Source organism: Stegastes partitus, unplaced genomic scaffold (assembly GCF_000690725.1).
Source record: "Stegastes partitus isolate 25-593 unplaced genomic scaffold, Stegastes_partitus-1.0.2 Scaffold1354, whole genome shotgun sequence".
NCBI lineage: Eukaryota > Metazoa > Chordata > Actinopteri > Pomacentridae > Stegastes > Stegastes partitus.
The window spans coordinates 65,755-83,063 of NW_007579085.1; the positions used below are offsets into that span (position 1 = coordinate 65,755).

General features: G+C 40.6%; 1 protein-coding gene across 1 annotated transcript; it reads left to right on the plus strand.

Annotated features, from left to right (window-relative positions):
* The first annotated feature begins 3,303 nt into the window (after window positions 1-3,303).
* LOC103369962 (clathrin interactor 1-like) lies at window positions 3,304-15,476 on the plus strand. Its single transcript, XM_008298831.1, has 12 exons — window positions 3,304-3,446; window positions 7,632-7,736; window positions 8,420-8,516; window positions 9,148-9,256; window positions 9,628-9,804; window positions 10,684-10,852; window positions 11,175-11,391; window positions 11,478-11,559; window positions 11,649-11,726; window positions 11,930-12,252; window positions 12,529-12,712; window positions 13,234-15,476. The coding sequence occupies exons 1-12, from the start codon at window positions 3,406-3,408 to the stop codon at window positions 13,632-13,634; spliced, it is 1,983 nt and encodes a 660-aa protein (XP_008297053.1). The 5' UTR covers window positions 3,304-3,405; the 3' UTR covers window positions 13,635-15,476.
* The last annotated feature ends 1,833 nt before the right edge of the window (window positions 15,477-17,309 follow it).

A 17,309-nucleotide genomic window follows, 5' to 3' on the forward strand; every position in this document is an offset into this window, starting at 1 on the left:
TCTACTTCAGTATATAAAAAGTCAAAACAAGGCAGTTATCTAAAACGTTTGCTGTTCAGTTGTGTGTTAACAGGTTAATATATCTCTAAAAGACACACGTTTGAATTATTTTTATCTGTTTTTGGCTGTAACTCACACAGAACAGTTAATGAATCTGTCAATTAAATGTTCATTTAGAACATCGGTACCACCAACATTTTTACTAATTTAATCAAAACAGTTACATTTCCTTAAGTAAATACTGTGTCTGTTTCAACAGAGAATAACCTTCAACAGTATCATTTTCACAAAAACTGTGAGTGTTGCACAAACTGCCACATTGAGATTTCAGGGGTGGCCTGAAAATGTGCCCTTGTTATAAACGTTACAATATGCTACAATAGTTTCTCTCAGATTAAACCCAGGCTTTACCATTGTGACAGTCCTGGGACCAGACTACTTACATCTCTCAGGTGGTTTCGACTACATCATTGAGTGTCCTGCAGAAGATGACCCCTCTCAAGTCATCGGGATCATTGACGAGGACGATCATATGCAAGTCTATATTTCTTCTGATGAATGAGAAAACCGAGGGTGACCTCGTGCTTTCCAGTCAGAAATGTCTCTGTGCTGCAAAAAAGGAACAGGTACAAAGAAATGTTACACTTGTGCATTTCAGAAAGACAAAACAACAACAAAAACAGGGAACAGTGAATAGTTTCAATTAGAATAAGAATTTCCAATTAACATATTGTGAGTGATGTTTGTTTATTTGTTTGTTTGTTTGTTTGTTTTTCTTGGGGGAGTTTTGCGCATAACTACTTGGAAATTCAAATACAATTTAGCACCAGAGGGCACTATAAGACCTCTCTGAGGAAGTTGAAGACAGAACTACCATGAGGTTCCCACAACATCTCATACTCATCACTTGATGGTGTTATTCTAACAATACTGGACTTTCTTAAATAGTCAAGGTTTTATCATTGGCCATCAGAGATCTGCTGAATCAAGGCTGTGAGAGTAAAAAATGCATGGATCCTTGTGAGATTAGCATTAAAGTAAGTATAATACTGTGTGATTTATGATGGGAAAGAACGGACTTAGTGTGAGAAACATGGCCTGATTACAGTCTGTTAAATCATAAATACAATTTGGCATGTAGAGGTCAACACGTCTTTTCTGTTATAAAAAGGCTAACCTGTGTGAAAACTAAACTGTGACTTTCCATGTTGCCATATAACTTAAACATTCTAAATCTTTACAATAAACCATAAACATCCTATGGTATTTATTTCTAATCATAAAACACTTCAGTGCATACTGTATATTACCGCCCGATGCAATGTAACTGAATTGGTTCAATTTTATCTTATGAAGGAGAATGCATCATTTCTGACAGTCTGTAACAGTATTGCCAGAGTAAGTTCTATAAAGTTTACAAGGTAACTGATAAACCAAAATGTATGAAAATGACTGCTGTTTTCTGTGCTTCTGTAGAGAGAAAAGTATATTCACACTCTTCTAAAAATGCAGATGAAGGGGATCTCGCTGTTTTAGTCAGGGACAAATGTCTGCTTAACACAGCAAGTGCTCAAGGTTTGTTGGTCAAAGTGAAGATTGGCCATTTTTATTAAACTTCTAGATGGTTTTAGCTTCAAACAATTCCTTTGCCTGTTCATCAAACTTCTTCAGGAGTTTTTCCATCCTCAGACCAAAGGTTCCCTTCCCAGCCCAATGCAGTCTCAGTAGACCAGGCTCATATTCATCAAGGGATGCACTTGATGTTCCCTGGAGATCTTTGTTGGCAATCTGATTAAATTCTTCAGATATCTGAACAACACAATCAACAAAACAGTGTAATTCATCAGGGTTGGTCTGTACAGAAAACTCATATGCCATCTCACCATCAGTGTGCATCCATTCTATGATGAGGGCAACATTTTGTTTTTTTAAAGACTATTTTTTCTTGCATTTATTAGTTAGGACAGTGAGACAGGAAAGGGGGGAGAAGACCTACAGCAAACTGTCATGAGTGGGAGTCGAACTCACAACCACTGCATCGGGGAGCTACAGTTCCTGTTCATGGGTTGCCTGCTCAACCAGGTGAGCTATAGGGGCGCCCCAAACAATATTTTGTTTAGAAGAATCTATTGACATCAGGTTGAGGAGTTGCAAAAACTTGCACTGCATGCAATCCACCCCTGAAAAACTGGAAACATATGTATTACATCACAAGTTTTGCTAAAAGCCTTTTTGTTGAACAACCTGTAATTTGCAAACATAGAACAACTGACACGATACAGTTTTTTTTGTTTTTTTCAACAATATGTGAAATATCCCACTGAAGCCATGACAGCCTCATCCATGTTTCAAAATAGGATAATATCCAGGTTAAATCTGTCATACAAAGGGAAGAGAACATGCAAAATGACCAACTAAAAACGCACCAATAAACCATTTGCTAAAAGGACGTGATGTTAACAGTAAGAAGGAGTAAGCTTCCCAAACTTACGCAGGATTGAATGTCAATGTATCAAAATTGTACTATAAAACATGTACTTTTATACCTAGAATTTAAAATAAATTCAGAATTTTGCATTGCATCATTTGAATAAAGCTATATTTTAGGGTGGCCTTTTACAGTGACTGGCCAAAGGAGTGAGTGTCTGTGTTCTGGTCACACTGCCTGATCATTGTCCTTTTAAAGCTTCACCTGACGTAATTGTGGAAACAACTCAAAAACTTTTTGTGCACAGTTGGCAAAAGTTCATGCATTTGTAAACATAGCAATCGAACTGTTTTGTTTTGTTTTTTTTACTTTTTATCAAAATCAAAAAGGAAGAATATTTGCATGCTGCGTTTATATTTTGTTCAGTGTGTGTCTGTTTTTTGTTTGTTTTTTAAATAATAATAATATTAATCCAAATCATAATTTGTGTTTTTTTTTCCCACAAGAAGAGTACTTTTAAATATACGGCCACGTGAGTCATTTTTCATTTAAAAAATAATGAAAGTGTGAATATGTAATAAGTTTAACGTAAAAATGGAACTACTAGAGTATAGCTCTCGGAGAACACAAATGCTGCATTGCGCTGAAGTGTCCTTGAGCAAAGCACTGCATAAACAACAACAGGAATCGAGTGAGGTTGTTTTGTCTTCTCTGCCTCTTTAGTTTTGTCGTAAAAAATTGACATGATCCAATTCGCGAGCCAGCGTACATCACCACGCGTCAGTGACGTCGACAGAGAACGACGTTTCCGTAGCAACTGGGGCCGGTCCGTTAACCGCAGCGGCTGCTGTACTACGGAGCTCATCACGGAGCGGGGGGATTGTCGTCGGTAACCGGACACCACCTCTGGCTTGCGGGGCGTAGAGACACGGGGGCGACGCAGTATCGAGGCGGCGAGCCCGCAGCACCGTGCGGAGATGCTGAATATGTGGAAAGTCAGAGAGCTGGTGGACAAAGCGTGAGTACCGAGCGCAGGTGGAGCTTCGAGCGCTAGCTGGAGCTAAACCGCTAAGTGGCTTGTGAGCTAACCGGCTTGCTCGGCGGCTCCGGGCGGGCAGCATCAGCAGCTTTTACCGCTGACAGCGGAGGGACAGGGCCGTGACGTCACAGCGATAGCCCTCAGCTGTTAGCTCCGACTAGCTGGCTAGCTGCCAACCTTTAACCTTGTGACATAAATAAAAAAAATGTCTGTTTTGCAGTGGCATCTGCTGTTGTGTCCACGTTCACGGCGTTTCATATAAATTAGACCAGGAAAAAACAACATCACAAACTATTAATGTATTTGTTTTTCATCCAGAAGCAATGCTATCCAGTTAGCTAATTCCGCTAGCATTGCTAAGCCCAGGTCGGGTATGTTGTGTGTGTACTGTTTCTGTGGGTGCTGCTGCAGAATCACGCCCTGTCCCACCCCGGTGATGCCCGCTACCTCCACTGTGCACTCATCTAACATTGCACCCATGCTATAACAAGACTAGGCGTCCCTGGTGGGGAGATAAGTGGTCAAATAATTGTAGGAGAGAGGTAAATGTTTTGCCAATTAGCTACCAACCATCTCTCTCAGTAGCTAAACCGGTCTACCGAGGCCCGTACCCCCGTGGTCCCGAACAACAGAGCTTGTTAGCCTCCCAACAGAGCACATTGTAGTAGCTCATGCTGGTGTTGCAGCCCACTACATCGTGTTGTTTGTCTGAGGACTGGACTACGCGTGCTTCTTTGTGGTGTGTGTCTTTGTGGTGTCTATTGTTGCATGTACAATGCGCAGTATACGGTCATTGAACTGTAACAACACATTCTTGCCCTGTCTGTCCCTGTAGCCAAACTGAGCTACATGCCTTGTCTCTGCTGAGTAAAACCTAGAAAACCTCAAATTTCCAAGATGCAGCAATGCAGAGGATTCATTCTTGGTTTTCACCCAGCTGAGTTAGTCAAGATAAGATAACCTACTTCTTCAAACTAGAAGTAGGTTAAGTCAGTTGAAGATGCAACTTGCAGTGAAGAGAATGCTGCTGTCTGCACATGCATACATTTGTAAAGTAGCTTTGCAAAGGACACTGTCATATGTTTCACAGAACAATAATACGACTAACTGCCTTATTTAAAAGCATGAGATTGAACTGCTCAACAGATCTTAGTGATAGTTCAGTTCAGACTTGTTAAGAGACATGCGTATAACAGCTTAGTATAGACATTGAAGTAGTTATTTTTGTCTGATGTTAAATCATTGAGTGGCAAAAAAAAAAAAAACTGTCCTATCAGTATGTCCATGGTGGTGCTTCTGCTGTCACAAAGTAACTTTTTATATATTCATCCTAAATGCTGACTTTAGTCGCTAATTACAGGCAGTTTAAATTTTAAGCATTTTAAGTGTAATAACATGTAAATAATATGTTTAATGAAAATAAAAACACTGCACGGTAACAAGTAGGGTTGTGCCATACTAGAGCGGAACGATTTGTGGAAAACAGCAAACTGCGATTTTTCTGACAGATTTTCCAATTGTGATTTGATTTCCTTGAAAATCCATTTCAATATTCACTGCGTCAGAGATTTAAAACGTAATAGAGCATTACCACGAGCGTGACTGTCGCAGAAAACCGTTGACACGACACTTTAAACCCTGGGTTCAATGAGCTGCATAATATATATCCTGAATTGCTGCCTTTTGCAATTTTCAAATTGCATTGTTTCAAATTGCAATTTTGATTCAAAATCCATTAAGTGTTCAGCGCTCTTTGTCATAGTAAGAGCGTCTTTATTTTTGATGCAATCACTCATTTTGGCCTGTTTTTTTCCTAAACATAGATAATGGTGATTATATATAAGCAGCTTCCAGTTTGTTAAGTATGCCTAACTATAACCAAGGCAGTTGGATTCAAGAGGCCAGCCATAAATCCTACCTTCATGCAGCTTATGATGCTCAGTTTATGTTGGATGTATGAGAGAGGTATTAATTCAACTCTGTGGTAATGGCAGCAGTCTCTTGTCCTACAATACAAATCAAGTGTACCACAATGACAAAATGGATTATTTTAGCCTTCATGAAAGTAGGATTTATAGTTGATCTGTTGCATAGGTGGGCTGCAAGGTGGCACGGTTGTTAGCACCGTTGCCTCGCACCGTTGTCCTCCTGGTGAGGACACCCGGGATCTTTCTGCATGGAGTTTGCATGTTCTCCCCGTGCAGCGTGGATTTTCTCCGACTTCTTTCCCACACGGTCCAAAAACATGTTGAGGTTAATTGGTGATTCTAAATTGTCCGTAAGTGTGAATGTGAGTGTGCTTAGTTGTCTGTCTCTAAGTGTAGCCCTGCGATAGACTGGCGACCTGTCCAGGGTGTCCCTTGCCTTTGCCCTAAGTCGGCTGGGATAGACTTCAACCCCCCAGCGACCCTAGCGACGATTAAGCGGTGTATAGATAATGGATGGATGTTGTATAGGTGTGCATTAGTTTTAGCTAGGTGTAAATAATGAACTGACAAAGTGACTGACATTGATTCTCAAAGACAAAGTGCTTGTCAGGTCCTTTTCTCTGCCTCCAACATCATAGTTTTTCACCTTCAGTCCTACAAACAAAACCATTATCTAAACAAGGTTATAGTAAGATAGTATATTGTCCACTTTGGCTATCTGCTCACAGTTAACTAAACCTTTTAGTGGACCACTTATATCATGAGTGTGATAAGGGAAAGGACGAAGTATCATAACAAATAGCTAGCTAAAACGACCAAAGAAAAGAGATTTAGAAGAAGAAGAAAAAAAAGGTATCATAGACAGCATAGTAGATGGAGTAATAGGCAACAGCTCCTATCAGCTGTTGGTTGTGCCTGGCTGGGCATGATGAAAACACTCTATTATTGATCTCCCTCAACAGAGCTGGCAGTGGTGGCCTTTCTTTTCCAGCAGATAAAGAGTCGTACTGATATACAGCTCTTGCTGTCTGTCTGCATCATATCCACTGATAATAACACAGTCAAAGACAGCCGCTGTAAAGTCCACATGCTTCTCATTTCCCTCTAGCTGGGAGGGCGTCCAAGCTCAGAGGAGAGAGAGATAGAGAGGAAAAGTATGAATAGAAAGCAACTGCTAAAGAATAAAGGAGTATTGAGAGGATTAAGGGTCGGCAGAAGCGAGATAAAACATGTTAGAAAATGAAGTGAGTGAGACTGAAAAATCGAAGAAGGCACAGAAGATAAGACGGAATATGGCAGAGAGGAGAGGAAGAGCGCCTCAAGTTGCAGTGCTTTGCTGTGTTGTTTTGCCAGCTGTCTGAAGAGCTAGCCATGCCCATCAAGAGATGCAACACACACCCACAGGAAAACAAACACAGCAGCAGGTGAGCCCACAAACACAAAGAGGGCAGGAAGCAAGCCGACATTGCTTATGGGGAGGTTTGGCTGTGTTTACCTCTTCCCCTCATGCGCGCACACACACACACACACACATACACAGAGGGATAAACGCTCCCCGTTCACCTCACTTTCATGCACACAGTCTCGTCTCCTATTGTGCGCCAAACGGCTTGTGTATGTGTGTCCAAACATGCATGTCTGTCCTCTGAAGGGCAGTGGTCGACACGCAGGCTTTTACAAAGGGCATTCATTATTCAGTGAACTGAGATTCTCCTTGTCATAAAAGAAACATTTCTTTTCTCTCATTCTTCTTTACTCTGTTGTGTCTATTATACGTGATTGAATTGAGTTATTTGTTGTGATGATCCTGTTTTTCACAGTTAATCTCAGCTTCGGTGTGTGTGATGTGAGAGACATCTGTGAGGTGTTGCCATGTGTAGCAGTAAGTCAGTAAAGTGTCGAGTGTGTGGGTAAAAGTTATATATGAGAATGTCACTCTGATAGCAACCCCCCAAAAATGTCATTTAATAGCTGACCTCTCCGCCTTTTTCTGATGTTCTGTGTAAATATGTCTGTGTGCATTTTTAACTGTATGCCTTTCGGTCCGACTGTGCTCTGGGAATGTGATGAGTGGAGTGTGAATCAGCACAGAGCATTTGCAGAAAGGCCAACTGACTAAAAGACCGACAATAACAATAACAGTGGTCACAATTAACAGTTAAGGAGAGTCAATGTATTTAAGCTCTGCAGGAATATTGATGACGATACGAGTGAAAATACATGTCTGTGTCAACAGCACCAATGTGGTGATGAACTACTCAGAGATTGAGTCCAAGGTGAGAGAGGCCACCAATGACGACCCCTGGGGACCCTCTGGGCAGCTAATGGGAGAGATAGCAAAGTAAGTCTCAAACACACATACGGTTACTGTATATGCACTGAATGCATGCATATTATTACTAATAAAGTCATAGATAAACTGTGTTGTGGCATGTAATGTAATGTGTAAACACAATTCTATCTGCAATAGAATCGTTGCTATACAACTAAAGTAGGTAAGGTTGAAGGATGGAGATGAGGTAGTGGCAGAAGTCAGACACAGGACCTTCATCAAGAAAACTTGGGTTTGTGTCCCATGTGCGAACATGTTTCTTTGGCTTGACTTCTGTTTTCATTCACTTGCTTTCATTCTCAGTCGTTTTTGTTTAAGTTTAGACACCAGAACAACTTGGTTATGTTTGGAGCTTCTCCTCCTTTTGCTTAGTTGCCAGAGTGACAAGTCCCACCCCATCTAATGTATGATTTGTTGGCTAAAAAGGAGCAACTGCTGGAAAGCAAAAAAATAAATAAATTGTCACAGATTTGTGCAAACAAATGTAATCTGGGAAAAAAACGGTATTCTTCAAAAACTAGCGAGAGTGCAGTTTAGTTGTATTAGAACATAATGGCTAGGAGACAGGGTTTGTAAACAAGTAAGGATAATTATCCACAGGCTCTCCTCTCTAGAACTGATTCTGCGTTGCTTTTCTGCGTGAGTCGTTTTCAGCATTATAATGCTTTTATTGTATGTGCTTGTATGTGCAGATCTACCTTTATGTACGAGCAGTTCCCTGAGGTGATGAACATGTTGTGGACCAGGATGCTGAAGGACAACAAGAAGAACTGGAGACGAGTTTACAAGGTACATTAGTGCTCTGGTTAAGAGGTTGGTTAGTTGGTTCTCATCGGTGTATGTGTTGTATTTGTGTTGTGTTGGGGTCAATGTTTGGTGAGTGTTTCTTTGCACCTGTGGGCAGACGTACACATGGCTTTCAGTGTTTTCGCAAGTGACTGGATCAAGGCACTTATGGCTTTTTGAATTTTTATTTGTTTTTTAGTCAGCAGTTTGTTTTTTTTAAAACTACAGTTAAACTGGTTTGCTGTTTTTTTGTCAACTGTTTGTACAGGGAATTTCAGGAGTAGTATGTTTGTTTTATAGTCTACTGTATTGTCCTTGTTGATTCCATGTATAACGTATGTGATCCTGTATACTGCAAAGACAGAGCAATGCAACATAACTGCATTCTTGTGTAATGCCCAAATAATTATGTCAGACTGACTGCAAAGATATTATGCATGAGCCAAGGAAAAGTTAGTTTAAATTTTTTAGAGAGCAGTTGTACTGAGTTAAGGAGGAGGGATGACTCAGGGCAGGAAAACTGTCAGAAGAAAAAAATGTTTAATTTAGGACAAATTATTTCGCAATGGGCGATGCTGGCTGCACAACATCAACATCTCTTGTTATCTCTCATATCTCCATCTCTCTCTCCCAGGCCTTGCTCCTGTTGGCCTATCTGATCAGAAATGGCTCTGAAAGAGTCGTCACCAGTGCCAGAGAACACATCTACGACCTGCGATCTCTAGAAAACTACCACTTCATTGGTGAGTCTCTGAATGAAAAATACACACCTCCACATTGGTGAAGCTCTTTTCATTCTTCTCCACTTCCCTGTATATTTCAGATATTTTGTGTGGTGGCATTTGAAATTAGACACGACCAGAAAGAGCACAGTGTGTTCAGATTTGAAAGGATTCATTCTGTCTACACCATGAATGGAATATCAAACGTTTAGTGTTTCTGACATTTTGCCATTGACCAGAATGGGTAATACTGAATAAAAGGTCGGGGTGTCACCAAAATTAGTGTCCACATAAAAATGTCATTGCAGTGTGGCTGGTAGTCCTCCTATTTTAGTTTTCAATCTTTGAGTGTGTGTGTTTTGTTTTTTTTTTGTACTTGTGTCTGTGTCCAGATGAGAATGGTAAGGATCAGGGTATCAATGTGCGTCAGAAGGTGAAAGAGATGGTGGAGTTCATCCAGGACGATGACAGATTAAGAGAGGAAAGGAAGAAAGCCAAGAAGAACAAAGATAAATACATTGGTGTCTCTTCTGACAGTATGGGTGGAGGAGGGGGCAGCTTTAAGAACTGTAAGTAATTCGCTGCATTTTTCTTTTTTAATGTGGATTAAAATAATAATAGAACTTTCCCTATGAAGACTTGTACAAGGTTATTTTGTAAAGCCATCATGAGACTTTTTGAATGGGCTTTAAAAATATTGGCCCTAATTGCCTTGATTAACAAGCACGTTAAAATAAACATAAATTACATAAATGTGATTGCCTGAAAGATGGAAAGGTGCTATGGGGAGAGTATTCCGTACAATTCAGTGATTTCAGATGCATCATAAGATCATTTTTGTGTTTCTAACCAGAAAATGTTCAGTGGTTCGAATTGATGAATGGCTTTAACATCTGTTTATCAAAATGGCAAAAAAAATGATGTGACTGTTTAGGCAATATTTCTACTTCCACTATCACATTCTTAAAGACTCGTTACATGCTACCTAAAATCAAGTCACAGCTGCTCACAGAATGATGTAAAAGGGTAAATTTTTGCCTAAAGTCTTAGTTAGTTTTTCTGAACAAACCAGTGTTCTGTGTAGTATTAAACCACCATTTACTTCAAGTGTCACCAATTAACCAGGGCTGAAACCGTTAAGATTGACACTCTTAGTGGAAACCAACACTGTAGTCAATTCTTCTCTGCCTGTTTGCTTGTATTTTTTTTTTTTTTTTAATTAGTTTTATGCTTTTATAAAATCTTTTTTGACATTTATATTTTTTAATTATATATCCTTTGATCTGGGACTTAATCAGGGAAAACAATAATTCCTATTATTGCCCTCCTGCTATATTTATGACAGATAGAAAGATTGTTGTGAAAGATTATATATTGTGTGTCCTTTAGTTGATTCATGCAGAACTGAAATCTCTTTTTCATCTCCTTTTCTGTCTTCTTCCTTCCAGCTAATGAGTTGGATCGGAGCAAGTGGGATGAGGACTGGGATAAAAGCAGAGGAGCCTTCCCCTTTAGTGAGAAGCTTGGAGAAATCAGTGATAAGATAGGCAGCACCATCGATGACACACTCAACAAGTTCAGAAAGAAGGAACGTGATGACTCACCTGACAGAATCAGGTAAACATTTGTCTCTGTGTCTACCACGGTCTGAGTGAATGCTTGTTTTAAAATGTTCTTGGGGTGTGTTCTGAAGTAGCTTATTGGCTACTCAGAATCAACCAAAAAAAACACACAATGCAAAGAACCACCCACTCACTGTATATGAGACAACTTTCAGCATTGGTCGAAAATGTTTAAACCGCTGGTTCTCAGATTATACATCACATAACCAAACAATAATATACAAAGATCATGCACATATACATACAATAGTAGCATAGCAACAGAATAACAGCAAAATCTCCTGAGTGCTTATATATCCTTCATCTGGTTGCCATAGTGACAATGAGGAGGACCGAGCATCGAGAAACGGTAGGCAGGAAGCCCTGGAGTTCAAAGATGAGGAGGAAACTGTCACAACCAAGAGCATCCAGATCACACAAGCAACAGAAACCACGACCACCACAACACGGAAACGCAGCGGAGCAACCAGCAGCAAGACTCTGGACCTGGGCGCTGCAGCCCACTACACTGGAGACAAGAGCCCAGAGGAGAAGGTATTCACACACACTCTTTCGGTAATGCCACTCACAATTTCAGTGTATGGACATGTTTAATCACTGCATCTCTCTGCTCTCCTCAGTCATCAATCAGGCAGTCTTCCAGCAGTGGTCTAGCTGACCTGCTCGTGATTGACCCTTCATCCAATCAGAGCACTACAACGGGTAACTACAAACAGCTTTTTGTCAATTTTTGTTAGACAAAAAAGTTTTGTGTCCTTTTTGTACGAATCCATTTGCATCCATCCATCCAGGTGGCAATTCAGACCTCATTGGTGGCTTTGCTGACTTCTCCTCTCCTGCAGCCTCTGCCAGCCTCCCCACCTCCACTGGTAAACCTCCCTCTCTCAGCTCCTCCTGTTGTAAACCTCAGTGTTTGTTTCATATGGCTAATGTACACTCTCAGAGTATATGTAGATTTTTTTATAGTGGACTTTTAGAAAACAAATCTAAGTTTATTTGAAAAAAAAAAAAAAGCCTTGAAGGAGTGGAGCTGCAATCACAACTAAACCCACCACTACTGTTTTTTGGCCAGCTGCTCCGTCATCCAATGGAAATGGAGAATTCGGGGACTGGAATGCCTTTTCGGCCAATCCTCCAGTGTCGTCTAGTTCTGGTCCCTCCCAGCCCGTCACTGACCTGTTTGGCAGTGTCCAGTCACCCACGGCCCCAACCTCTAATCCTGCGACTGTCCCTCCTTCTGCTGAGCTCTTCGACCTGATGGGTGGAGTTAACCATCAACTAAACAATCCGCATACAACACTCAGTGCCTCTCAGAGCATGACTTTCTCTCTGGGAGGAGTGACACCAGGAGCATCTGTTGCTCTACCCACCATGCCCCTTTCTCGCTCTCAACAGGTAGGTGTGGTACGCATGACAGGAAGGTCTTATTTGTTTCAAACTATACAAAAAAAATAGAAAATTGTTGATAAGGAATTCCCCAGAATGAATAACCCAGAACATTCTTGACATCCGTTTTTGCTTTTGGGATAAGAATTTTAGAATATACCATGGTTCTTGGCAGTATGTTGTTTTTCTGCATATGATGCTCCTACTCATATTTTCCAAATTCAGTTTGAACTTTGACATCACTATAATATTTATGTATTCATCACAGAAAAATATCTGTTTCAGAGTTTGGGAGGCATGCCATCCCAGCAGCCCATAGGACAACAGCAGAAGGTTGGCGTCGGAAGTCAGGGATCACTAGGGTCGACTTGGTCTGACCCCTCCGTCAACATCAGCCTGGATTTTCTTTCAGCAGGACTCAACCCCACTAAGACACCACCCACACTCAACAACATCATCCAACAGCAAGGTATACTCCTTTTCTGTGTGGATCATAGAGCATGTGGATGTGATAATTATGGGTTTTGCTACAGTGGGGAAGAAATAAGGATTTTAATTAACACTTTTACATATTCTGTAGGTTATGGCAACGTCAAAAAGCCTTTTGAATATACAGTACTGTCCAAAAAAAATAAATAAAGGCTGTAAGTAGTTATTACTCAGTGTTAACTTTGTACAAATATTGAATCAGCATTTGGTGTGATCACCCTTTGCTCTTTGCACCAGTTCTTTCAGATACACTTGCTCAAACTTAGTTGGCATGTAGGTTGTTATGAATAATTTGGAAAACTTGACATATAACTTCTGTGGATTCAGCTGCTTCTGTTGCTTCATTAAATCCCACACTATGATGTTGGCTATGGCTCTAGGGGAGCCATAGCGTCTGTTGCGCAACTTCTTGTTCTTCTTGTTCTTCTTGTTGCTGAATGAAGTTCTTTCTGACTCTGTGGAGAAAGTTGATTCAGTCTCTGCCCATATGTGTCTGTGCAGGAGTGCCTCCCGTCAATCTGTTGGCCCAGAATTTTGGAGGACTGAACCTCAGCTCTCCGCCCCATGCAACACCCATAAGACCACCAGCCAATCCTATGATGGCAGGCAATGCCATGACGATGAGCATGCCTGCATCGATGGCAACCGGAATGCCTGCTTCCATGGCTGCGAGTATGCCACCTTCAATGTCTACAGGTTTACAGGGGGGAATTCCTGTGAACCAAGGCATGATGGGAATGAACATGAGCATGAATATGGGCATGGCCACTCCAATGATGATGGGCAGTATGGCTGGCATGTCGGTGCCAGGAGTAGGGATGGGCCTGACACACTCCATCACTCCAGCCGTGGTCCCACCCAAACAAGATGCCTTCGCTAACTTTGGCAATTTTGGAAAATGAAGGTTTGCAAATGTGTGTGCGTGTTTGTTTGTGTGTGTGTGTGCACGTCTGACATGAGAGTGTGAACCACAGAAGGACTGCTGTACTTGAAGACAACCTTGCATGTTTCGCTCTCTGCTTCTGCTCTCTTTGGTGAGCCGGCACCAGCGATGGTTCACCGTCTCAGTCTACTGACGTGATCCTGGAGGTAGGGGAAAGCACCCCCTGGTGCCCCTCACCCAGTGGTTATTTGATGTGTGAAATGATGTCACACTGAGGACACTGAAAGGTGTCAACACACAGCCTTTAGTCATTACTTCGCTGTGCGGAAATAAAATCCTCATCTTTACCTGTTTTATATCTGAACTAAAGTATATCCCCTTTCATTACAAAAAATCACTGCGAAAGGTTTTTCTCTGCACTGCACAGAGAATTCAATCAGTACAGTGGACTTAAAGAAAAATGGCATTGCTGCCTTAATTTTGCATTGTAGCCTGAGATATTATGTTTTATGTGATTACAACCAAATCCAGTCACAAAATTTAAGCCATTCCGTTATTGTCGGGTGGGTTAATATTCCTTTCTCCTTGTGCACATGGAGTATAGAGAATCCATACTGGTCCTCCAGCAGAGGGCAGAACAAGTCTAAGTGTTGAGAAAACACTTGATGGTCACACTTACTCTTGAGCCATATTAGGGTGGATGAATTGCATACTACTTATTTTGCATCTTAGTTTCCCCTCTTCTCTTTTCATTTATAGCAGTTCACAACGGATGGATGCTCAGTTGTTCAACTAAACCTTTTGTTAATGTTAAAATACAACATTAATAAGTGCACCTAAAATACTGTTGGGGTCTTTCTATAACAAAAGAAACTGTTACTGTTAAAAAGTGATGTTTGCCCTCGACATTTTGGATGCATTTGCAGGAATAATGCCTGATTAAAGGGTCAGTCAGTATTTTATTCAGAGTACTATCCACTGATTATTTTCTAATAATGTCATTGTGTCACTTCAGACAAGCTGTCATAGGACATTTCACTTTAGATAAGCGCTGCATTCTGACCCACATGGATCTACTATGTTTCTTCTGTTTTTGCATATGGACAGTGCTTATGGATCAAAGTACAGAATACTGTAGGTATTTTCCTACTGGATGTAGGAAAAAAGGGTCAACGTCCACAAAACAAAATAACACAATCCTCTAAATTTCCTTTATGTTCACAGCAGTTACAGAATTTTTGGGACAACCCAGCAACATACCTTTAACAAAGTATTTTTGCCAGCAAACATTTTTCACCTTGCAGCTCACTTGGTGGTCTCTGTATCTAAGGGTTACACACCTGCACCTCACAAACCATGTTTTAGAAAACAACCTCCCCTACATTTGACATGGATTAAACACACTGGAGGAATTTCATTAGCTGAGTTTTCGTAAATGATTTCTATGGCTAGCTGAGACCAATCTAAAGGGTTTTGGGTTCTTGAGTGAAAATTTGTGTGAGAAATGAGTGACTGAGTGTGAGTGACTTTGTGTATGGGTATAGTTTTCTCTGTTTGATGTGCAAACACAGCTAAGCAGAGCCTCTTGTCATTTTCTGAGGAACTGCACTCCAAATGACCAAATCTTTATTTTGTTACTCTCAGAAGGATAATTCCATAGCTATTAGTTTAATATTTTATTAGTTTACTTGTAAGGTTATGTTCATATGAGAGAGCTACTGCTAACATAACTTAGTTGACTGGAATCATGTTTTTTTTTTTTTTGGTTTTGTTTTTTTTTTTCCAGTACAGATCATTTGATTTGATTGTACTCTATATTTTCTGTACTTCATTCAACATTAAATTAAATTATAACATTGAACATTCAGTTTCCTCTTTTTTTCTCTCTTTATCAGCTAATGTATCGTCATAGTTTTTTTCATATTTGCATTTACATTTGATCCTGGACAGCTGGGCTGCCTAATGACTGTTTTAATAAAATGACAAACTATTCTAAATGATCAGGTTTTTCTCTAAAAAAAAAAAAAAAAAAGATTGACCATTTGATGTAAAACTGTAGGTTTGATTTTATTTTAAAGAATTCAAGAAACAGGGCGAGCCTTTGAGCTGTAGATTTAAAAGTAGGCATCAGACTAAATTCTGACTTGTTCTTGAAATAAGAGATTTCCTTTTTTGTTTTTAATAAATTTGCAATAGTTTAAATAAATAAATACAGTTTTCACTAAGTTATTATTGGATATTGGCTGTACATTGGTTGGTAGGGAGTCTTAATCAGTGACGTGCGGTGAGGTTCATGGCTGGTGAGGCACTGACTTCAACAGAATCACATTTACAAATATATGCACTCTACACAGGAGCATATTTGCCATTTGATTGGCAGCAGTTTACGGGTTATGTTTCATATCTGCATCCTTTATACATACAAGCTATAGCCCACAAAACGCACATTTCATTTAAAAATAAAAAAAGGTGATTGCGGTCTTACCTTTACTTATAAATGAAGTCCATGCTCCGCTCCTTCTGGACAAAAAAAGTCTCCTTATCTTCCTTCGCTGCACTTGACTTGCGTATTGTAGATTGCACCTAGCTTGCTGACACTACTCTGCAGCCGCGGAGTCACAAGAAGCCTGTCTGGGATCAGAGCGCCCCCTGCCATGAGGCCAGAAAACTGCCTGCCTCACCTCAGCACACGAAACACGTTACACACATACAGTTGGGAACAAGAAACACTGTACATTATTATATACATCAGCTAAACTATGGAAAATCAGTTCTGAAGTTCTAAATGTGTTTGAACCGTGTTATTGGCGACATACAGACAGCAGCACGCTGTCACTGCAGGCAGCCTGCGCAGTGAGGGATTGCGCAATCCAAGTGAGGCTCAGCTCGCCGCTGCCTCACCGGCGTCTCTTCCAAGCATTTGAATGGGACACTGCGAAAATTTAGCGATTTTGAATTTCAAAAATCATCAAAATTGGTGATGCTCAATGAAAAAATAAATACTTCATAGTACATATCACTGGATAAATATAACCATTTAATTTATTTTATCGTTCTATTTTTTTACTTCCCCTGCCCCATGTCACTGGTCTTAATATTTTTTAAATTTACTCCATGACCCACTTTTACCTGTTCAATCAGTGGCAGAAAAAGTCTAAAAAACATTATTTTGTGTCATAAAACTTTATTGACTGGAGCCTTTAGACCACGTGGTACAAAACGTTCTTGTTGTCAGGGCAACCAACTCTTTGGAATTTATCACAATTCAGTTAAAACAACATTCAAACAATACGGACGCTTTAAAAAATAAAAAATACTACATCGATAGTCACCACAATGGGAAGGCGACACAAGAAAAGAAAACCAGCGACGGTTCGAGCAGGTACATCCGCTACTACGAGCAGAGGCCCGGGACAGAAGGAGCCGGAGAGTCCCGCCGCTCTGCTCGCCCAAACCGGGGACGGACCTCGGCCGCTGGACGAGACAGAAAGTAGGACCAAGACTCGCAGAAATAAAGACGCAGCCTTGGTTAAAGCAAGTAAGTTTTATTATGAAATGCCATCGACATTTTTTGGTTTTAACAAACCACCTGCTTTTCAGCTGGTAGCAGCGGAGGTGGGTCGCCACAGTGACGGCGGGGTCATGTGAGGTCAGAAACGGTCAGAGAGCCTCCGTGTCCAGCAGCAGCAGCAGC